A 24,649-nucleotide genomic window follows, 5' to 3' on the forward strand; every position below is an offset into this window, starting at 1 on the left:
TCCATAACTCGGCCGCTCCGTCTTAAAAGCCGCAGGGTTCAAAGCGTAGGAACAAAGTAGCATTGTACAGTCCGGAGATTTTACAGTCATTGAATTGTAGACTCTTAGTGTTGCAAAAACAACAAAAAACACTCCACTTCAAAAAAAAAAACAGTTTCCGTTTTTTTAGGGTAAAAATCCGGCGACTGTGCTAACTTTTTTTTTAACTGTTAAATTTATGGTTGTTATTTTTACAGCCTATAACAGTAAATGGAAAAACAGTACCAGTTTTTTACAATAAAATTCTGTCGACTGAGCTACCACTTTTTTGCTTTAAAATCTACGGTTGTTGTTTTTGCGGTCTTCTGTTACTATTTTTTTTTTTTTTAATAAAATAACTTTATTAAAAATGCCAGCGAAGAAAAATCCATAAATCAGCCGCTCCGTCTTAAAAGCCGCAGGGTTCAAAGCGTTGGAACAGAGTAGCATTGTACAGTCCGTAGTTTACGGTAAATGAATTATTGTAGACTCTTAGTGTTGCAAAAAATACCAAAACACTCCACTTCAACTTAAAGACAGCATAAGTCCATTCCAGACAGTGAATAATACATAAATTAGTGATCTTCCTACCTATTATTGATCTCGAAGTACCCTATTTTCAGGACCACAGGGCACGCCGGATTATAAAGCGCATATTGCAGTACACGCGGATCTCTTATGTGTGACTGCCATCTACTGGTCACACTTATCATTACACCACGTACCAAATAAAATGGCTTCGAAGTCGGTAAGCACAACCAGAATTATGCCGTACATTAGGCGCACCGGGTTATAAGGTGCACTGTTGATTTTTGAGAAAGTGAAAGGATTTTAAGTGCGCCATATAGACCGAAATTTTTGCGGTCGCCTTAAGTCTTTTTTTTTTTTTAATTAAATTACTTTTATTAGAGCCGCCAGCGAAGAAAAATCCATAAATCGGCCGCTCCTTCTTAAAAGCCGCAGGGTTCAAAGCGTAGGAACAAAGTAGCATTGTACAGTCCGGAGATTTTACAGTCAATGAATTGTAGACTCTTAGTGTTGCAAAAACAACAAAAAACACTCCACTTCAACTTAAAGACAGCATAAGTCCATTCCAGACAATGAATAATACATAAATTAGTGATCTTCCTACCTATTACTGATCTCGAAGTACCCTATTTTCAGGACCACAGGGCACACCGGATTATAAAGCACATATTGCAGTACACGCGCATCTCTTATGTGTGACTGCCATCTACTGGTCACACTTATCATTACACCATGTACCAAATAAAATTGATTCGAAGTCGGTAAGCACAACAAGAATTATGCCGTACATTAGGCGCACCGGGTTATAAGGCGCACTGTGGATTCTTGAGAAAAGTGCGCCTTATAGTCCGAAATTTTTGCGGTCGCCTACATCCATCCATCCATCCATCCATTTTCTACCGCTTATTCCCTTTCGGTGTCGCGGGGGGCGCTGGCGCCTATCTCAGCTACAATCGGGCGGAAGGCAGGGTACACCCTGGACAAGTCGCCACCTCATCGCAGGGCCAACACAGATAGACAGACAACATTCACACTCGCATTCACACACTAGGGCCAATTTAGTGTTGCCAATCAACCTATCCCCAGGTGCATGTCTTTGGTCGCCTACAGTCGTTAAAAAAAAAAAAAGGAAATTACTTTTATTAAAGCCGCCAGCGAGGAAAAATCCATGAATCGGCCGCTCCTTCTTAAAAGCCGCAGGGTTCAAAGCGTAGGAACAAAGTAGCATTGTACAGTCCGGAGATTTTACAGTCAATGAATTGTAGACTCTTAGTGTTGCAAAAACAGCAAAAAAAACACTCCACTTCAAAAAAAAAACAGTATCAGTTTTTTTAGGGTAAAAATCCGGCGACTGAGCTAACTTTTTTTTTAACTGTTAAATTTATGGTTGTTATTTTTACAGCCTATAACAGTAAATGGAAAAATAATAACAGATTTTTACAATAAAATTCTGTCGACCGAGCTCCCACTTTTTTGCTTTAAAATCTACGGTTGTTGTTTTTGCGGTCTTCTGTTATTATTATTTTTTTTTTTATAAAATAACTTCATTAAAAATGCCAGCGAAGAAAAATCCATGAATCGGCCGCTCCTTCTTAAAAGCCGCAGGGTTCAAAGCGTAGGAACAAAGTAGCATCGTACAGTCCGGAGATTTTACAGTCAATGAATTGTAGACTCTTAGTGTTGCAAAAACAACAAAAAACACTCCACTTCAACTTAAAGCCAGCATAAGTCCATTCCAGACAGTGAATAATACATAAATTAGTGATCTTCCTACCTATTATCGATCTCGAAGTACCCTATTTTCAGGACCACAGGGCACACCGGATTATAAAGCGCATATTGCAGTACACGCGGATCTCTTATGTGTGACTGCCATCTACTAGTCAAACTTATCATTACACCAAGTACCAAATAAAATGGCTTCGAAGTCGGTAAGAACAACCAGAATTATGCCGTACTTTAGGCGCACCGGGTTATAAAGCGCACTGTGGATTCTTGAGAAAATGAAAGGATTTTAAGTGTGCCTTATAGTCCGAAAAATAAATATTTGCGGTCTTCCACTGTTATTTTTTTTAAAATTAAATTACTTTTATTAAAGCCGCCAGCAAAGAAAAATCCATAAATCAACCGCTCCGTCTTAAAAGCCGCAGGGTTCAAAGCGTAGGAACAAAGTAGCGTTGTACAGTCCGGAGATTTTACAGTCATTGAATTGTAGACTCTTAGTGTTGCAAAAACAACAAAAAACACTCCACTTCAACTTAAAGACAGCATAAGTCCATTCCAGACAGTGAAGAATACATAAATTAGTGATCTTCCTACCTATTATTGATCTCGAAGTACCCTATTTTCAGGACCACAGGGCACACCGGATTATAAAGTGCGTATTGCAGTACACGCGAATCTCTTATGTGTGACTGCCATCTACTGGTCACATTTATCATTACACCACGTACCAAATAAAATTGCTTCGAAGTCGGTATGCACAACCAGAATTATGCCGTACATTAGGCGCACCAGGTTATAAGGTGTACTGTGGATTTTTGAGAAAGTGAAAGGATTTTATGTGCGCCTTATAGTCCGAAATTTTTGCGGTCGCCTACAGTCATTTTTTTTTTAAATTAAATTACTTTTATTAGAGCCGCCAGCGAAGAAAAATCCATAAATCGGCCGCTCCGTCTTAAAAGCCGCAGGGTTCAAAGCGTAGGAACAAAGTAGCATTGTACAGTCTGGAGATTTTACAGTCAATAAATTGTAGACTCTTAGTGTTGCAAAAACAAACAAAAAACACTCCACTTCAAAAAAAAAAACAGTGTCCATTTTTTTAAGGTAAAAATCCGGCGACTGAGCTAACTTTTTTTTTAACTGTTAAATTTATGGTTATTATTTTTACAGCTTATAACAGTAAATGGTAAAATAATACCAGATTTTTACAATAAAATTCTGTCGACTGAGCTACCACTTTCTTGCTTTAAAATCTACGGTTGTTGTTTTTGCGGTCTTCCGTTATTATTATTATTTTTTTTCATAAAATAACTTTATTAAAAATGCCAGCGAAGAAAAATCCATAAATCAGCCGCTCCGTCTTAATACCCGCAGGGTTCAAAGTGTAGGAACAGAGTAGCATTGTACAGTCCGGAGTTTACGGTAAATGAATTATTGTAGACTCTTAGTGTTGCAAAAAATACCAAAACACTCCACTTCAACTTAAAGACAGCATAAGTCCATTCCAGACAGTGAATAATACATAAATTAGTGATCTTCCTACCTATTATTGATCTTGGAGTACCCTATTTTCAGGACCACAGGGCACACCGGATTATAAAGCGCATATTGCAGTACACGCGGATCTCTTATGTGTGACTGCCATCTACTGGTCACACTTATCATTACACCAAGTATCAAATAAAATTGCTTCGAAGTCGGTAAGCACAACCAGAATTATGCTGTACATTAAGCGCACCGGGTTATAAGGTGCACTGTTGATTTTTGAGAAAGTGAAAGGATTTTAAGTGCGCCTTATAGTTCGAAAAATAAATTTTTGCGGTCTTCCACTGTTATTTTTTTTTAAATGAAATTACTTTTATTAAAGCCGCCAGCGAAGAAAAATACATTAATCGGCTGCTCCGTCTTAAAAGCCGCAGGGTTCAAAGCGTAGGAACAAAGTAGCGTTGTACAGTCCGGAGATTTTACAGTCAATGAATTATTGTGGACTCCTGGTGTTGCAAAAACAACAAAAAACACTCCACTTCAACTTAAAGACAGCATAAGTCCATTCCAGACAGTGAATAATACATAAATTAGTGATCTTCCTACCTATTACTGATCTCGAAGTACCCTATTTTCAGGACCACAGGGCACACCGGATTATAAAGTGCGTATTGCAGTACACGCGGATCTCTTATGTGTGACTGCCATCTACTGGTCACACTTATCATTACACCATGTACCAAATAAAATTGCTTCGAAGTCGGTAAGCACAACCAGAATCATGCCGTACATTAAGCGCACCGGGTTATAAGGCGCACTGTGGATTCTTGAGAAAAGTGCGCCTTATAGTCCGAAATTTTTGCGGTCGCATACAGTCATTTAAAAAAAAAAAAAAGAAATTACTTTTATTAAAGCCGCCAGCGAAGAAAAATCCATAACTCGGCCGCTCCGTCTTAAAAGCCGCAGGGTTCAAAGTGTAGAAACAAAGTAGCATTGTACAGTCCGGAGATTTTACAGTCATTGAATTGTAGACTCTTAGTGTTGCAAAAACAACAAAAAACACTCCACTTCAACTTAAAGACAGCATAAGTCCATTCCAGACAGTGAATAATTCATAAATTAGTGATCTTCTACCTATTATTGATCTTGAAGTACCCTATTTTCAGGACCAAAGGGCACACCGTTTTATAAAGTGCGTATTGCAGTACACGCGAATCTCTTATGTGTGACTGCCATCTACTGGTCACATTTATCATTACACCACGTACCAAATAAAATTGCTTCGAAGTAGGTATGCACAACCAGAATTATGCCGTACATTAGGCGCACCAGGTTATAAGGTGCACTGTTGATTTTTGAGAAAGTGAAAGGATTTTAAGTGCGCCTTATAGACCGAAATTTTTGCGGTCGCCTACAGTCTTTCTTTTTTTTTTAATTAAATTACTTTTATTAAAGCCGCCAGCAAAGAAAAATCCATAAATCAGCCGCTCCGTCTTAAAAGCCGCAGGGTTCAAAGCGTAGTAACAAAGTAGCATTGTACAGTCCGGAGATTTTACAGTCAATGAATTGTAGACTCTTAGTGTTGCAAAAACAACAAAAAACACTCCACTTCAAAAAAAAAAAAAAACAGTATCCGTTTTTTTAAGGTAAAAATCCGGCTACTGAGCTAACTTTTTTTTTAACTGTTAAATTTATGGTTGTTATTTTTACAGCCTATAACAGTAAATGGAAAAATAGTACCAGTTTTTTACAATAAAATTCTGTCGACTGAGCTACCACTGTTTTGCTTTAAAATCTACGGTTGTTGTTTTTGCGGTCTTCTGTTATTATTATTATTTTTTTTAATAAAATAACTATTAAAAATGCCAGCGAAGAAAAATCCATAAATCAGCCGCTGCGTCTTAAAAGCCGCAGGGTTCAAAGTGTAGGAACAGAGTAGCGTTGTACAGTCCGGAGTTTACGGTAAATGAATTATTGTAGACTCTTAGTGTTGCAAAAAATACCAAAACACTCCTCTTCAACTTAAAGACAGCATAAGTCCATTCCAGACGGTGAATAATACATCAATTAGTGATCTTCCTACCTATTATTGATCTCAAAGTACCCTATTTTCAGGACCACAGGGCATATAGCGCATATTGCAGTACACTGGGATCTCTTATGTGTGACTGCCATCTACTGGTCACACTTATCATTACACCAAGTACCAAATAAAATTGCTTCGAAGTTGGTAAGAACAACCAGAATTATGCCGTACTTTAGGTGCACCGGGTTATAAGGTGCACTGTTTATTTTTGAGAAAGTGAAAAGATTTTAAGTGCGCCTTATAGTCCGAAATTTTTGCGGTCGCCTTAAGTCATTTTAATTTTTTTAAATGAAATTACTTTTATTAAAGCCGCCAGCAAAGAAAAATCCATAAATCAACCGCTCCGTCTTAAAAGCCGCTGGGTTCAAAGCGTAGGAACAAAGTAACATTGTACAGTCAATGAATTGTAGACTCTGAGTGTTGCAAAAACAACAAAAAACACTCCACTTCAACTTAAAGACAGCATAAGTCCATTCCAGACAGTGAATAATACATAAATTAGTGATCTTCCTACCTATTATTGATCTCGATGTACCCTATTTTCAGGACCAAAGGGCACACCGGATTATAAAACGCATATTGCAGTACACGCGCATCTCTTATGTGTGACTGCCATCTACTGGTCACACTTATCATTACACCAAGTACCCCAAAAAATTGCTTTGAAGTCAGTAAGCACAACCAAAATGATGCCGTACATTAGGCGCACCGGGTTATAAGGTGCATTGTTGATTTTTGAGAAAATGAAAGGCCTTATAGTCCGAAAAATACGGTATAAAAAACAATTTTCCAATGCAAATCCGGAACAAAGAGTCGATACCATTGAGAACCTGGACTAACCTGACTTTGGGTCTTTAACCAGGTTGAGAATCGTCCCTGGTTTGTCGTTGATGTTAAAGCACAGAGCATCGTCCCTGTCTGGGAGCTCGATGATGAAATGCGGGTCTCCGTCCACTGCAAAGCAACACATCCATTTACATATCAAGTCAAATGTGCTCCTGGTTTGGATTGTTGCTGTCTTGTGTGTGGAATGGACTCACCAAAATATGTCGGTGCGCTGCTGGCATAGTGGGAGGTGGAGGAGCTTAAATCGGCATATCGGTACGCTGGACAGAACCCGCAAAGAAGAACAAAATCCGATATTATTCACACAATATAGTCATGCAATTTAATGGAAGTAAAATAAAATAAAATAAAACCTTACAAACTCTTTCTGCCTCTTGTCTTTCCTCTGTCAAAAAATAGGAAGCAAAAAAAAGAAGACATTTTTAACAAACATTTGCAAGAACATTTTGCCATTAAATAAACATCAGGCTACTATATGGCAACATTTCTACAAGCACTCCAAATAACTTAAAGTTAAATTACCAATGATTGGCACACACGCACACCAGGTGTGGTGATATTTGTCTAATCCCCTTGTTCACCACCTGGCCGGTGAGGGGAGCAGTGAGCAGCAGCGGTGGCCGCACCATATTCTGCATATTCATGAAGACACCCACGCCAAAATGGATGGTGCTCCTTATTGTGCTCACTTGAGAGACACAGTCCTTTATTAGATCAGCTTTGCGTGAGTTGTCAAGATTGCACGTGTTTTTTAGTACACGCAAACTCGAGATGTTCGATAATGGCTCTTTTTTATCCATTTTCCAACTCTTAATTACCGATATCAACCGATACCGATATATACAGTGGTGGTGGAATTAAAAAATTGTGGGGTGGCGTGGCCGGCAGGCCTGCAGCAAAGTGGGGTATATTCCAGGACCGGCTTTGACATTAGCGACAGGTGCGTAAAGGACACAGCTGAGAGCGCTTGTCCGATCAGCTTTGCGTGTGCTGTCAAGTTTGCACGTGTTTTTTAGTACACGCAAAATAGAGATGTTCGATAATGGCTTTTTTTTAATCAATTTTCCAACTCTTAATTACCGATATCAACCGATACCGATATATACAGTCGTGGAATTAAAAAAATTGTGGGGTGGCGTGGCCGGCGGGCCTGCAGCAAAGCGGGGTATATTCCAGGACCGGCTTTGAGATTAGCGACAGGTGCGTAGAGCTCGCTCTGTTAAAGGCAGCAGTCGGGAAGGAGTGGGGGGAGTTGTTGATGGTGGTTGAGGGTGGAGAGTTGGCAGAAAAACCATTTGTGTGCTCACTGGCGAAATTGATCGACACGACGGACGTTTGCTGAAAAGCATGAAAGAACATTTATTGCAAAATAAATAATTGTTTGCAAATATGACCGAGGCTGTCATGTCCGTCATCGGTGGTCCGAGGAACCCCCAAGGGACGAGACCTCCACACGCATTATTATGCCTAATTTCGTTAACAAGGTTTTCCAAAATAAATCAACTCAAGTTATGGAAAAAAGTGCCAACATGGCGCTGCCATATTTATTATGGAAGTCACAAAGTGCATTATTTTATTTTTATTTTTAACATGCATCAAAACAGCCTGAGAGAGCATGAGTGTCACGTTTATGGGATCATGTTTTGTTTTTATCATGTTTGGTTTTATTTTTTTGGACAATCAGTTCCTGTTCATGCACTTCCTTGTCCCCTCATGTCTCACACCCGTTTGCAATGATCTTGTCTATTATTTAAACCGGAAGTTGCCAGGAAGTCAGGCTGGCGACTTTATACCCCTACTCCCTACATGCCATGCCTGCTAATCACTCTGCCCATAGTTTCCCTCCTGCTCATGCCACATACGTTTTTGGTTTTGTTACGTCACAGTTGTTGAGTTTTGTTTTGTTTGTCTTTAATCATGCCATAGTGCTAGTTTGGTTTTCTAGTCACGTTTGTTCTCCGCCCTCGTGCGCGCCTTTTGTTTACTTCCTTTGTTTGTAGTTCGTTAGTAAAGAAATAAATATGTACCTTCATTCACGCCTTGCTCGTGCCAACTTTCCTTTGCATCGGAAAAACAAACCATATATTGTAGCGTCCTGGAAAAGTTAGTGCTGCAAGGGGTTCTGGGTGTTTGTTCTGTTGTGTTTATGTTGTGTTACAGTGCGGATGTTCTCCCAAAATGTCAAGGTCAGTGTGGAGCATATTTGTAACAGTGTTAAAGTTGTTTACACGGCCACCCTCAGTGTGACCTGTATGGCTGCTGACCAAGTATGCCTTGCATTCACTTGTGTGTGTGAAAAGCCGTAGATATCATGGGACTGGGCAGTGCCTTCAAGGTTTTTTGGCGCTCCGTAGGTCCGTGTACCACTCCATACAACGGCGTTTTGAAAAGTCATAAATTTTACTTTTTGAAATCGATACCGATCATGTCCGATATTACATTTTTAAGCATTTATCGGCCGATAATATCGGCAGTCCGATATTATCGGACATCTCTTAACGCAAACCTTTCGTAGCTTAGACCCAAATATTATTATTGCCTGTCTTACCCTCAGTCAGTTTATCAGCAATGAGGGGGCCTTGTGGTTTGTCCTCATCTTCAGGCTTGGTGACCACCATGGACGTGAGAGGGGTGACAAAACTGTACCGCAGGGACATGTCCAGGGCCTTGGCTGTCGCGTTACTTTTCTCATCCTGGTCGCCACTCTTACTGGAAGGGACAGGATTTTTTACGCCTCAGCTGCGGATATTGGAGCTTGACTGACCTTTTCTCCAGTAGCTGCTGAATGGTAAGGTAAGCCCACAAGCGCTCTGTGAAGTCCCCAAAGATGTACTCCTCATCGGGGTAAATGGCGCCCCAGTCCAGAGCGCTGGCCTTGCCCTGCACCTGGAAGTTATCTTCACTCTGTTGGAGGACAAAGGGCAACGTTAAAGGCCTACTGAAACCCACTACTACCGACCACGCAGTCTGATAGTTGAAAACGTCGCTTTAATCGCATAATTACACAGTATTCTGGACATATGTGTTGCGGAATCTTTTGCAATTTGTTCAATTAATAATGGAGACGTCAAAGAAGAACGATGTAGGTGGTAAGCGTTGTATTGCGGCCGCCTTTAAGCCTTTAGCAACACAAACACAGCCGGTGTTTCCTTGTTTACATTCCCGAAGGTGAAGTTTTACTATGGAACGGAGCGTTCAAGCGAACATGGTTCCCTACCACATGTCAACCGGCAATAATTGTGGCAATAAGTCGGCTCTTACCGTAGACATGAGCGGGGCTTGCGTCGTTCCTCGTGCACCTGTCAAAGAGGCCAACCGGCCGCCCCCGAACGTGGGATGCTTCCACCGTGGAGGATTTGAAAAAAAAAATATCTCCGCCCGGCCCCAACGGCTGCTTTCGCTTCGCCTCGTCGAGAAACGTGGCTTCCCTCAGAGACACTGGCGGTCACCACACCCCTCCGACTTTCAAGTACGACCATATAATCTCACTAAAACACTAGTAACACAATAAGCAGATAAGGGATTTTCCAGAATTATCCTAGTAAATGTGTCTAATAACATCTGAATCGCTCTCACTGCAATTTTAAATTTCGTGAAAAGTGTCCTGTTGAAAACGTCGCTTTAATCGCATAATTACACAGTATTCTGGACATCTGTGCTGCGGAATCTTTTGCAATTTGTTCAATTAATAATGGAGACGTCAAAGAAGAACGATCTAGATGTTAAGCGGTGTATTGTTGCCGCCTTTAAGCCTTTAGCAACACAAACACAGCCGGTGTTTCCTTGTTTACATTCCCAAAAGATGACGGTGAAGCTTTACTATGGAACAGAGCGGTCAACCGAACATGGTTCCCTACCACATGTCAATCGGCAGGTTTCGGGGAGAAAATTGTGGCAATAAGTCGGCTCTTACCGTAGACATGAGCGGGGCTTGCGTCGTTCCTGGTGCACCTGTCAAAGAGGCAGCTGCGGACTCTCATGCCTCCTCCGACCGGCCACCCCCGAACGTGGGATGCTTCCACCGTTGAGGAGGGGATAAAAAATAAATATCCGCCCGGCCCCAATGGCTGCTTTCGCTTCGCCTCGTCGAGAAACGTGGCTTCCCTCAGAGACACTGGCGGTCACCACACCCCTCCGACTTTCAGGTACCATATAATCTCACTAAAATACTAGTAACACAATAAGCAGATAAGGGATTTTCCAGAATTATCCTAGTAAATGTGTCTAATGACGTCTGAATCGCTCCCACCGCAATTTAAAATTTCGCGCGAAGTGTCCTGTTGAAAACGTCGCTTTAATCGCATAATAACACAGTATTCTGGACATCTGTGTTGCGGAATCTTTTGCAATTTGTTCAATTAATAATGGAGACGTCAAAGAAGAACGATGTAGATGTCAAGCGGTGTATTGCAGCCGCCTTTAAGCTTTTAGCAACACAAACACAGCCGGTGTTTCCTTGTTTACATTCCCAAAAGATGACGGTGAAGCTTTACTATGGAACAGAGCGGTCAAGCGAACATGGTTCCCTACCACATGTCAACCGGCAGGTTTCGGTGAGAAAATTGTGGCAGTAAGTCGGCTCTTACCGTGGACATGAGCGGGGCTTGCGTCGTTCCTGGTGCACCTGTCAAAGAGGCAGCTGCGGACTCTCATGCTTCCTCCGACCGGCCACCCCCGAACGTGGGATGCTTCCACCGTGGAGGAGGGGATAAAAAATAAATATCCGCCCGGCCCCAACGGCTGCTTTCGCTTCGCCTCGTCGAGACAAGTGGCTCCCCTCAGAGACACTGGCGGTCACCACACCCCTCCGACTTTCAGGTACGACCATATAATCTCACTAAAACACTAGTAACACAATAAGCAGATAAGGGATTTTCCAGAATTATCCGAGTAAATGTGTCTAATAACATCTGAATCGCTCCCACCGCAATTTTAAATTTCGCGCAAAGTGTCCTGTTGAAAACGTCGCTTTAATCGCATAATTACACAGTATTCTGGACATATGTGTTGCGGAATCTTTTGCAATTTGTTCAATTAATAATGGAGACGTCAAAGAAGAACGATGTAGATGATAAGCGGTGTATTGCAGCCACCTTTAAGCCTTTAGCAACACAAACACAGCCGGTGTTTCCTTGTTTACATTCCCAAAAGATGACGGTGAGGCTTTACTATGGAACAGAGCGGTCAAGCGATCATGGTTCCCTACCACATGTCAACCGGCAATAATTGTGGCAATAAGTCGGCTCTTACCGTATACATGAGCGGAGCTTGCGTCGTTCCTCGTGCACCTGTCAAAAAGGCCAACCGGCCGCCCCCTAACGTGGGATGCTTCCACCGTGGAGGATTTGAAAAAAAAAAAATCTCCGCCCGGCCCCAACGGCTGCTTTCGCTTCGCCTCGTCGAGAAACGTGGCTTCCCTCAGAGACACTGGCGGTCACCACACCCCTCCGACTTTCAGGTACGACCATATAATCTCACTAAAACACTAGTAACACAATAAGCAGATAAGGGATTTTCCAGAATTATCCTAGTAAATGTGTCTAATAACATCTGAATCGCTCCCACCGCAATTTTAAATTTCGCGCAAAGTGTCCTGTTGAAAACGTCGCTTTAATCGCATAATTACTCAGTATTCTGGAAATCTGTGCTGCGGAATCTTTTGCAATTTGTTCAATTAATAATGGAGACGTCAAAGAAGAACGATGTAGATGGTAAGCGGTGTATTTCAGCCGCCTTTAAGCTTTTAGCAACACAAACACAGCCGGTGTTTCCTTGTTTACATTACTAAAAGATGACGGTGAAGCTTTACTATGAAATGGAGCGGTCAAGCGAACATGGTTCCCTACCACATGTCAACCGTCAATACTTGTGGCAATAAGTCGGCTCTTACCGTAGAAATGAGCGGGGCTTGCGTCGTTCCTCGTGCACCTGTCAAAGAGGCCGACCGGCCGCTCCCGTACGTGGGATGCTTCCACCGTGGCGGAGGGGATAAAAAAAAAATATCCGCCCGGCCCCAACGGTTGCTTTCGCTTCGCCTCGTCGAGAAACGTGGCTTCCCTCAGAGACACTGGCGGTCACCACACCCCTCCGACTTTCAAGTACGACCATATAATCTCACTAAAACACTAGTAACACAATAAGCAGATGGGATGGCGTGGCGCAGTGGAGGAGTGGCCGAGCGCAACCCGAGCGTCCCTGGTTCAATCCCCACCTAGTACCAACCTCATCACATCCGTTGTGTCCTGAGCAAGACACTTCACCCTTGCTCCTGATGGGTGCTGGTTAGTGCCTTGCATGGCAGCTCCCTCCATCAGTGTGTGAATGTGTGTGTGAATGGGTAAATGTGGAAGTAGTGTCAAAGCGCTTTGAGTACCTTGAAGGTAGTGAATTATATTTATATAGCGCTTTTCTCTAGTGACTCAAAGCGCTTTACATAGTGAAACCCATTATCTAAGTTACATTTAAACCAGTGTGGGTGGCACTGGGAGCAGGTGGGTAAAGTGTCTTGCCCAAGGACACAACGGCAGTGACTAGGATGGCGGAAGCGGGAATCGGACCTGCAACCCTCAAGTTGCTGGCACGGCCACTCTACCAACCGAGCTATACCGGGTAGAAAAGCGCTTTACAAGTACAACCCATTTATAAGGGATTTTCCAGAATGATCCTAGTAAATGTGTCTAATAAAATCTGAATTTCTCCCACTGCCCCCATCTTTATTTAATTTTTTTTGTCTAGTCCTTCACTCTCACTTTCCTCTTCCACGAATCTTTCATCCTCGCTCAAATTAATGGGGAAATCGTCGCTTTCTCGGTCCGGATCGCTCTCGCTGCTGGTGGCCATGATTGTAAACAATGTTCAGATGTGAGGAGCTCCACAACCCGTGACGTCACGCGCACATCGTCTGCTACTTCAGGTTGTACAGGTAGGACCATATAATCTCACTAAAACACTAATAACACAATAAGCAGATAAGGGATTTTCCAGAATTATCCTAGTAAATTTGTCTAATAACATCTGAATTGCTCCCACTGTATAGTCTTTTTTTTTTTTTGTAGTCCTTCACTCTCACTTTCCTCATCCACAAATCTTTCATCCTCGCTCAAATTAATGGAGAAATCGTCGCTTTCTCTGTCTGAATCGCTCTAGCTGCTGGTGGCCATGATTGTAAACAATGTTCAGATGTGAGGAGCTCCACAACCCGTGACGTCACGCGCACATCGTCTGCTACTTCAGGTTGTACAGGTAGGACCATATAATTTCACTAAAACACTAATAACACAATAAGCAGAAAAGGGATTTTCCAGAATTATCCTAGTAAATTTGTCTAATAACATCTGAATTGCTCCCACTGTATAGTCTTTTTTTTTCTAGTCCTTCACTCTCACTTTCCTCATCCACAAATCTTTCATCCTCGCTCAAATTAATGGAGAAATCGTCGCTTTCTCTGTCTGAATCGCTCTAGCTGCTGGTGGCCACGATTGTAAACAATGTTCAGATGTGAGGAGCTCCACAACCCGTGACGTCACGCCCACATCGTCTGCTACTTCAGGTTGTACAGGTAGGACCATATAATCTCATTAAAACACTAGTAACACAATAAGCAGATAAGGGATTTTCCAGAATTATCCTAGTAAATTTGTCTAATAACATCTGAATTGCTCCCACTGTATAGTCTTTTTTTTTTTCTAGTCCTTCACTCTCACTTTCCTCATCCACAAATCTTTCATCCTCGCTCAAATTAATGGAGAAATCGTCGCTTTCTCTGTCTGAATCGCTCTAGCTGCTGGTGGCCATGATTGTAAACAATGTGAGGATGTGAGGAGCCCTACAACCCGTGACGTCAGGCGCACATCGTCTGCTACTTCCGGTACAGGCAAGGCTTTTTCTTATTAGCGACCAAAAGTTGAGAACTTTATCATCGATGTTCTCTACTAAATCCTTTCTGCAAAAATATGGCAATATCGCGAAATGAGAAAACCTAATTTCAGTAGGCCTTTAAACGTGACCATTTTTGGGTAAAATACGGCAAGAAAAAGGGACATTTTTTTTCCTCACCCCCTGGGCTACCACTTCCACCAGGAAGTTGTCCAGGTCGTTGTCCAGCAGCATTCCCGCCACCACGATCTCCGAGCCGTTAAACAACTGGTTGAAGTGGTTGCTGGTGATTTGGTCCACGCCGTTGTCGGGGTAACGGAGATTCACTTCCGACAGCAGTGGGCTGGCCACTTCTTCGTAGAAATTCTGAAATATTTACCCAACCAAACAACTAATCAGTGAGCAGAAATCGAACCTCGTCCATGGTAACGAAAAAACGAAGATACAATACCTTCCCCGAAACACACGGTTAGTACAAAACTGTCATGTCTGGGACCATGTTTTGTTTACGTTATGTTCTGTCTTTTTCACTCCCTAGTCTTGTTTCCGTGGTTACCCATTAGTTCCACCTGTTCCACGTTTGGATTCACACACCTGTCACCAATCATGTATAAATAAGGATGGTGATAAGCAAAGTGGGCGTCTGCAGGTGAAAAGAAGCCGTTGCTATGGAAAGAGACTAAAACAAGGCACACAGACAACAAGTATGTGCTCCAATCACTCTATCACAAAAAAAAATAAGAGTTGTAGGAATTAATCGAAACTCAAGACCGTCACGACGTTATGGTCTTGAAGTGTACGTAAACTTTTGACCTGGACTGTGTATATATACAACACTTTCTGGGTCTGTGGTAGAAAAATAATGAATTCTCAAACCTGGAGTTGAAGAGCTGCGTCCGAGCCCTCGAAGATCCTGCGAGCCATTCCCTTGTTCTGCTGGCTCAGCACATTCAAGAAGCCGTAGTCCACGTCGTTTCCGAAACCGAGGCTGAACACGGACATGCTTCCGTTGTTGGCAGATTGCACGTTCTGCTGGATCGTGTCGGTGTTGGACTCGCCTTCAGGTGGAAAGACCAACAGTTAGAGACGCAACCTCAGGAGAAGCGTTTAAGTCCCGTCTTAAAGCTCATTTGTACACTCTAGCCTTTAAATAGACCTCCTTATTAGACCAGTTGATCTGCCGTTTCTTTTTCTATCTAATCTATCCCCCTCTCTCCCTTGTGGCCAAGGATGAAGTGCTGGCTGTCCAGAGTCGGTACCCAAGGTGGACCGCTCGCCTGTGCACCGGTTGGGGACATCTCCGCACTGCTAACCCGTCTCCGGTCGGCATGGTCTCCTGCTGGCCCCACTATGGACTGGACTCTCTCTATTATGTTAAATACACTATGGACTGGACTCTCACTATTATATTAGATCCACTAAGGACTGGCCTCACTCTATTATGTTAGATCCACTATGGACTGGACTCTCACTCTTATATTAGATCCGTTATGGACTGGACTCACACTATTATGTTAAATCCACTATGGACTGGACTCTCTCTAGTATTTTAGATCCACTATGGACTGGACTCTCAAACTATTATGTTAGATCCACTATGGACTGGACTATCACACTATTATGTTAGATCCACTATGGACTGGACTCTCTCTATTATTTTAGATCCACTATGGACTGGACTCTCACTTTTATGTTGTATCCACTATGGACTGGACTCTCACAATATTATGTTAGATCCACTATGGACTTGACTCTCACACTATTATGTTAGATCCACTATGGACTGGAGTCTCTCTATTATGTTAGATCCACTATGGACTGGAGTCTCTCTATTATGTTAGATCCACTATGGACTGGACTCTCACTTTTATGTTGGATCCACTATGGACTGGACTCTCATACTATTATGTTAGATCCACTATGGACTGGAGTCTCTCTATTATGTTAGATCCACTATGGACTGGACTCTCACACTATTATGTTAGATCCACTATGGACTGGAGTCTCTCTATTATGTTAGATCCACTATGGACTGGACTCTCACTTTTATGTTGGATCCACTATGGACTGGACTCTCACACTATTATGTTAGCTCCACTATGGACTGGAGTCTCTCTATTATGTTAGATCCACTATGGACTGGACTCTCTCAATTATGTTAGATCCACTATGGACTGGACGCTCTCTATTACGTTAGATCAACTATGGACTGTACTCTGTCAATTATGTTAGATCCACTATGGAGTGGACTCCCTCTATTACGTAAAATCCACTATGGACTGGACACTCACTATTATGTTGGATCCACTATGGACTGTACTCTCTCTATTACGTTAAATCGACTATGGACTGGACTCTCTCTATTACATTAAATCCACTATGGACTGTACTCTCTCTCTTACGTTAAATCCACTATCGACTGGACTCTCTCTATTACGTTAAATCCACTGTGGACTGGACTCTCTCTATTACGTTAAATCCACTATGGACTGGACTCTCTCTATTACGTTAAATCCACTATGGACTGGACTCTCTTTTATGTTAAATCCACTATGGACTGTACTCTCTCAATTATGTTGGATCCACCATGGAGTGGACTCTTTCTATTACGTTAAATCCACTATGGGCTGGACTCTCTATTACGTTAAATCCACTATGGACTGGACTCTCTCTATTACGTAAAATCCACTATGGACTGGACTCTCTCTATTACATTAAATCCACTATGGACTGGACTCTCTCTCTTACGTTAAATCCACTATCGACTGGACTCTCTCTATTACGTTAAATCCACTGTGGACTGGACTCTCTCTATTACGTTAAATCCACTGTGGACTGGACTCTCTCAATTATGTTGGATCCACTATGGAGTGGACTCTCTCTATTACGTTAAATCCACTATGGACTGGACTCTCTATTACGTTAAATCCACTATGGACTGTACTCTCTCTATTACGTTAAATCGACTATGGACTGGACTCTCTCTATTACATTAAATCCACTATGGACTGGACTCTCTCTCTTACGTTAAATCCACTATCGACTGGACTCTCTCTATTACGTTAAATCCACTGTGGACTGGACTCTCTCTATTACGTTAAATCCACTATGGACTGGACTCTCTTTTATGTTAAATCCACTAAAAAACTGTACTCTCTCAATTATGTTGGATCCACTATGGAGTGGACTCTCTCTATGACGTTAAATCCACTATGGACTGGACTTTCTCTATTACGTTAAATCCACTATGGACTGGACTCTCTCTATTATGTTAGATCCACTATGGACTGGACTCTCTCTATTACGTTAAATCGACTATGGACTGGACTCTCTCAATTATGTTGGATCCACTATGAAGTGGACTCTCTCTATTACGTTAAATCTACTATGGACTGGACTCTCTATTACTTTAAATCCACTATGGACTGGACTCTCTCGATTACGTAAAATCCACTATGGACTGTACTCTCTCTATTACATTAAATCCACTATGGACTGGACTCTCTCTATTACGTTAAATCCACTATGGACTGGACTCTCTCTATTACATTAAATCCACTATGGACTGGACTCTCTCTCACGTTAAATCCACTATAGACTGGACTCTCTCTATTACGTTAAATCCACTATGGACTGTACTCTCTCTATTATATTAGATCCACTATGGACTGGACTCTCTCTATTACGTTAAATCCAGTATGGACTGGACTCTCTCTATTACGTTAAATCCACTATGGACTGGACTCTGTCTATTATATTAGAGCCACTATGGACTAGACTCTCACTATTATGTTAGATCCACTATGGACTGGACTGTCTCTATTATGTTGAATCCACTATGGACTGGACTGTCTCTATTATGTTGAATCCACTATGGACTGGACTCCCTCTATTATGTTAGATTCACTATGGACTGGACTCTCACATTATTATGTTAGATCCACTATGGACTGGACTCTCTCTATTATTTTATATCCACTATGGACTGGACTCTCACTTTTATGTTGGATCCACTATGGACTGGACTCTCACACTATTATGTTAGATCCACTATGGACTTGACTCACACACTATTATGTTAGATCCACTATAGACTGGAGTCTCTCTATTATGTTAGATCCACTATGGACTGGAGTCTCTCTATTATGTTAGATCCACTATGGACTGGACTCTCACTTTTATGTTGGATCCACTATGGACTGGACTCTCACACTATTATGTTAGATCCACTATGGACTGGAGTCTCTCTATTATGTTAGATCCACTATGGACTGGACTCTCACTTTTATGTTGGATCCACTATGGACTGGACTCTCATACTATTATGTTAGATCCACTATGGACTGGAGTCTCTCTATTATGTTAGATCCACTATGGACTGGACTCTCACACTATTATGTTAGATCCACTATGGACTGGAGTCTCTCTATTATGTTAGATCCACTATGGACTGGACTCTCACTTTTATGTTGGATCCACTATGGACTGGACTCTCACACTATTATGTTAGCTCCACTATGGACTGGAGTCTCTCTATTATGTTAGATCCACTATGGACTGGACTCTCTCAATTATGTTAGATCCACTATGGACTGGACGCTCTCTATTACGTTAGATCCACTATGGACTGTACTCTCTCAATTATGTTAGATCCACTATGTAGTGGACTCCCTCTATTACGTAAAATCCACTATGGACTGGACACTCACTATTATGTTGGATCCACTATGGACTGTACTCTCTCTATTACGTTAAATCGACTATGGACTGGACTCTCTCTATTACATTAAATCCACTATGGACTGTACTCTCTCTCTTACGTTAAATCCACTATCGACTGGACTCTCTCTATTACGTTAAATCCACTGTGGACTGGACTCTCTCTATTACGTTAAATCCACTATGGACTGGACTCTCTCTATTACGTTAAATCCACTATGGACTGGACTCTCTTTTATGTTAAATCCACTATGGACTGTACTCTCTCAATTATGTTGGATCCACCATGGAGTGGACTCTCTCTATTACGTTAAATCCACTATGGGCTGGACTCTCTATTACGTTAAATCCACTATGGACTGGACTCTCTCTATTACGTAAAATCCACTATGGACTGGACTCTCTCTATTACATTAAATCCACTATGGACTGGACTCTCTCTCTTACGTTAAATCCACTATCGACTGGACTCTCTCTATTACGTTAAATCCACTGTGGACTGGACTCTCTCTATTACGTTAAATCCACTGTGGACTGGACTCTCTCAATTATGTTGGATCCACTATGGAGTGGACTCTCTCTATTACGTTAAATCCACTATGGACTGGACTCTCTATTACGTTAAATCCACTATGGACTGTACTCTCTCTATTACGTTAAATCGACTATGGACTGGACTCTCTCTATTACATTAAATCCACTATGGACTGGACTCTCTCTCTTACGTTAAATCCACTATCGACTGGATTCTCTCTATTACGTTAAATCCACTGTGGACTGGACTCTCTCTATTACGTTAAATCCACTATGGACTGGACTCTCTTTTATGTTAAATCCACTAAAAAACTGTACTCTCTCAATTATGTTGGATCCACTATGGAGTGGACTTTCTCTATGACGTTAAATCCACTATGGACTGGACTTTCTCTATTACGTTAAATCCACTATGGACTGGACTCTCTCTATTATGTTAGATCCACTATGGACTGGACTCTCTCTATTACGTTAAATCGACTATGGACTGGACTCTCTCAATTATGTTGGATCCACTATGGAGTGGACTCTCTCTATTACGTTAAATCTACTATGGACTGGACTCTCTCTCACGTTAAATCCACTATAGACTGGACTCTCTCTATTACGTTAAATCCACTATGGACTGTACTCTCTCTATTATATTAGATCCACTATGGACTGGACTCTCTCTATTACGTTACATCCAGTATGGACTGGACTCTCTCTATTACGTTAAATCCACTATGGACTGGACTCTGTCTATTATATTAGAGCCACTATGGACTAGACTCTCACAATTATGTTAGATCCACTATGGACTGGACTCTCACTTTTATGTTGGATCCACTATGGACTGGACTCTCATACTATTATGTTAGATCCACTATGGACTGGACTCTCACACTATTATGTTAGATCCACTATGGACTGGAGTCTCTCTATTATGTTAGATCCACTATGGACTGGACTCTCACTTTTATGTTGGATCCACTATGGACTGGACTCTCACACTATTATGTTAGCTCCACTATGGACTGGAGTCTCTCTATTATGTTAGATCCACTATGGACTGGACTCTCTCAATTATGTTAGATCCACTATGGACTGGACGCTCTCTATTACGTTAGATCCACTATGGACTGTACTCTCTCAATTATGTTAGATCCACTATGGAGTGGACTCCCTCTATTACATTAAATCCACTATGGACTGTACTCTCTCTCTTACGTTAAATCCACTATCGACTGGACTCTCTCTATTACGTTAAATCCACTGTGGACTGGACTCTCTCTATTACGTTAAATCCACTATGGACTGGACTCTCTCTATTACGTTAAATCCACTATGGACTGGACTCTCTTTTATGTTAAATCCACTATGGACTGTACTCTCTCAATTATGTTGGATCCACCATGGAGTGGACTCTTTCTATTACGTTAAATCCACTATGGACTGGACTCTCTCTATTACGTAAAATCCACTATGGACTGGACTCTCTCTATTACATTAAATCCACTATGGACTGGACTCTCTCTCTTACGTTAAATCCACTATCGACTGGACTCTCTCTATTACGTTAAATCCACTGTGGACTGGACTCTCTCTATTACGTTAAATCCACTGTGGACTGGACTCTCTCAATTATGTTGGATCCACTATGGAGTGGACTCTCTCTATTACGTTAAATCCACTATGGACTGTACTCTCTCTATTACGTTAAATCGACTATGGACTGGACTCTCTCTATTACATTAAATCCACTATGGACTGGACTCTCTCTCTTACGTTAAATCCACTATCGACTGGACTCTCTCTATTACGTTAAATCCACTGTGGACTGGACTCTCTCTATTACGTTAAATCCACTATGGACTGGACTCTCTTTTATGTTAAATCCACTAAAAAACTGTACTCTCTCAATTATGTTGGATCCACTATGGAGTGGACTCTCTCTATGACGTTAAATCCACTATGGACTGGACTTTCTCTATTACGTTAAATCCACTATGGACTGGACTCTCTCTATTATGTTAGATCCACTATGGACTGGACTCTCTCTATTACGTTAAATCGACTATGGACTGGACTCTCTCAATTATGTTGGATCCACTATGGAGTGGACTCTCTCTATTACGTTAAATCCACTATGGACTGGACTCTCTCTATTACGTAAAATCCACTATGGACTGTACTCTCTCTATTACATTAAATCCACTATGGACTGGACTCTCTCTACTACGTTAAATCCACTATGGACTGGACTCTCTCTATTACATTAAATCCACTATGGACTGGACTCTCTCTCACGTTAAATCCACTATAGACTGGACTCTCTCTATTACGTTAAATCCACTATGGACTGTACTCTCTCTATTATATTAGATCCACTATGGACTGGACTCTCTCTATTACGTTAAATCCAGTATGGACTGGACTCTCTCTATTACGTTAAATCCACTATGGACTGGACTCTGTCTATTATATTAGAGCCACTATGGACTAGACTCTCACAATTATGTTAGATCCACTATGGACTGGACTCTCACTATTATGTTAGATCCACTATGGACTGGACTGTCTCTATTATGTTGAATCCACTATGGACTGGACTCCCTCTATTATGTTAGATTCACTATGGACTGGACTCTCACATTATTATGTTAGATCCACTATGGACTGGACTCTCTTTATTATTTTATATCCACTATGGACTGGACTCTCACTTTTATGTTGGATCCACTATGGACTGGACTCTCACACTATTATGTTAGATCCACTATGGACTTGACTCACACACTATTATGTTAGATCCACTATAGACTGGAGTCTCTCTATTATGTTAGATCCACTATGGACTGGAGTCTCTCTATTATGTTAGATCCACTATGGACTGGACTCTCACTTTTATGTTGGATCCACTATGGACTGGACTCTCACACTATTATGTTAGATCCACTATGGACTGGAGTCTCTCTATTATGTTAGATCCACTATGGACTGGACTCTCACTTTTATGTTGGATCCACTATGGACTGGACTCTCATACTATTATGTTAGATCCACTATGGACTGGAGTCTCTCTATTATGTTAGATCCACTATGGACTGGACTCTCACACTATTATGTTAGATCCACTATGGACTGGAGTCTCTCTATTATGTTAGATCCACTATGGACTGGACTCTCACTTTTATGTTGGATCCACTATGGACTGGACTCTCACACTATTATATTAGCTCCACTATGGACTGGAGTCTCTCTATTATGTTAGATCCACTATGGACTGGACTCTCTCAATTATGTTAGATCCACTATGGACTGGACGCTCTCTATTACGTTAGATCCACTATGGACTGTACTCTCTCAATTATGTTAGATCCACTATGGAGTGGACTCCCTCTATTACGTAAAATCCACTATGGACTGGACACTCACTATTATGTTGGATCCACTATGGACTGTACTCTCTCTATTACGTTAAATCGACTATGGACTGGACTCTCTCTATTACATTAAATCCACTATGGACTGTACTCTCTCTCTTACGTTAAATCCACTATCGACTGGACTCTCTCTATTACGTTAAATCCACTGTGGACTGGACTCTCTCTATTACGTTAAATCCACTATGGACTGGACTCTCTCTATTACGTTAAATCCACTATGGACTGGACTCTCTTTTATGTTAAATCCACTATGGACTGTACTCTCTCAATTATGTTGGATCCACCATGGAGTGGACTCTCTCTATTACGTTAAATCCACTATGGGCTGGACTCTCTATTACGTTAAATCCACTATGGACTGGACTCTCTCTATTACGTAAAATCCACTATGGACTGGACTCTCTCTATTACATTAAATCCACTATGGACTGGACTCTCTCTCTTACGTTAAATCCACTATCGACTGGACTCTCTCTATTACGTTAAATCCACTGTGGACTGGACTCTCTCTATTACGTTAAATCCACTGTGGACTGGACTCTCTCAATTATGTTGGATCCACTATGGAGTGGACTCTCTCTATTACGTTAAATCCACTATGGACTGGACTCTCTATTACGTTAAATCCACTATGGACTGTACTCTCTCTATTACGTTAAATCGACTATGGACTGGACTCTCTCTATTACATTAAATCCACTATGGACTGGACTCTCTCTCTTACGTTAAATCCACTATCGACTGGACTCTCTCTATTACGTTAAATCCACTGTGGACTGGACTCTCTCTATTACGTTAAATCCACTATGGACTGGACTCTCTTTTATGTTAAATCCACTAAAAAACTGTACTCTCTCAATTATGTTGGATCCACTATGGAGTGGACTCTCTCTATGACGTTAAATCCACTATGGACTGGACTCTCTCTATTATGTTAGATCCACTATGGACTGGACTCTCTCTATTACGTTAAATCGACTATGGACTGGACTCTCTCAATTATGTTGGATCCACTATGGAGTGGACTCTCTCTATTACGTTAAATCTACTATGGACTGGACTCTCTATTACGTTAAATCCACTATGGACTGGACTCTCTCTATTACGTAAAATCCACTATGGACTGTACTCTCTCTATTACATTAAATCCACTATGGACTGGACTCTCTCTATTACGTTAAATCCACTATGGACTGGACTCTCTCTATTACATTAAATCCACTATGGACTGGACTCTCTCTCACGTTAAATCCACTATGGACTGTACTCTCTCTATTATATTAGATCCACTATGGACTGGACTCTCTCTATTACGTTAAATCCAGTATGGACTGGACTCTCTCTATTACGTTAAATCCACTATGGACTGGACTCTGTCTATTATATTAGAGCCACTATGGACTAGACT

The 24,649-nt window shown here is 41.5% G+C and overlaps 1 protein-coding gene across 2 annotated transcripts in view; it reads right to left on the reverse strand.

Moving 5' to 3' along the window:
- Nucleotides 1–24,649, reverse strand: part of LOC133569965 (inter-alpha-trypsin inhibitor heavy chain H3-like) — a 79,742-nt gene that overhangs the window by 12,193 nt on the left and 42,900 nt on the right. For both annotated transcript variants that reach the window (XM_061922528.1, XM_061922527.1), the window contains 7 exons: nucleotides 15,437–15,618; nucleotides 14,741–14,926; nucleotides 9,450–9,589; nucleotides 9,234–9,394; nucleotides 7,044–7,070; nucleotides 6,880–6,945; nucleotides 6,680–6,793 (listed from right to left, as the gene is read on the reverse strand). In XM_061922528.1, coding sequence (XP_061778512.1) covers nucleotides 6,680–6,793; nucleotides 6,880–6,945; nucleotides 7,044–7,070; nucleotides 9,234–9,394; nucleotides 9,450–9,589; nucleotides 14,741–14,926; nucleotides 15,437–15,618 — 876 coding nt within the window. The remainder of the gene's footprint in view (nucleotides 1–6,679; nucleotides 6,794–6,879; nucleotides 6,946–7,043; nucleotides 7,071–9,233; nucleotides 9,395–9,449; nucleotides 9,590–14,740; nucleotides 14,927–15,436; nucleotides 15,619–24,649) is intronic.

Source organism: Nerophis ophidion, linkage group LG16 (genome assembly GCF_033978795.1).
Source record: "Nerophis ophidion isolate RoL-2023_Sa linkage group LG16, RoL_Noph_v1.0, whole genome shotgun sequence".
Classification (NCBI taxonomy): Eukaryota; Metazoa; Chordata; class Actinopteri; order Syngnathiformes; family Syngnathidae; genus Nerophis; species Nerophis ophidion.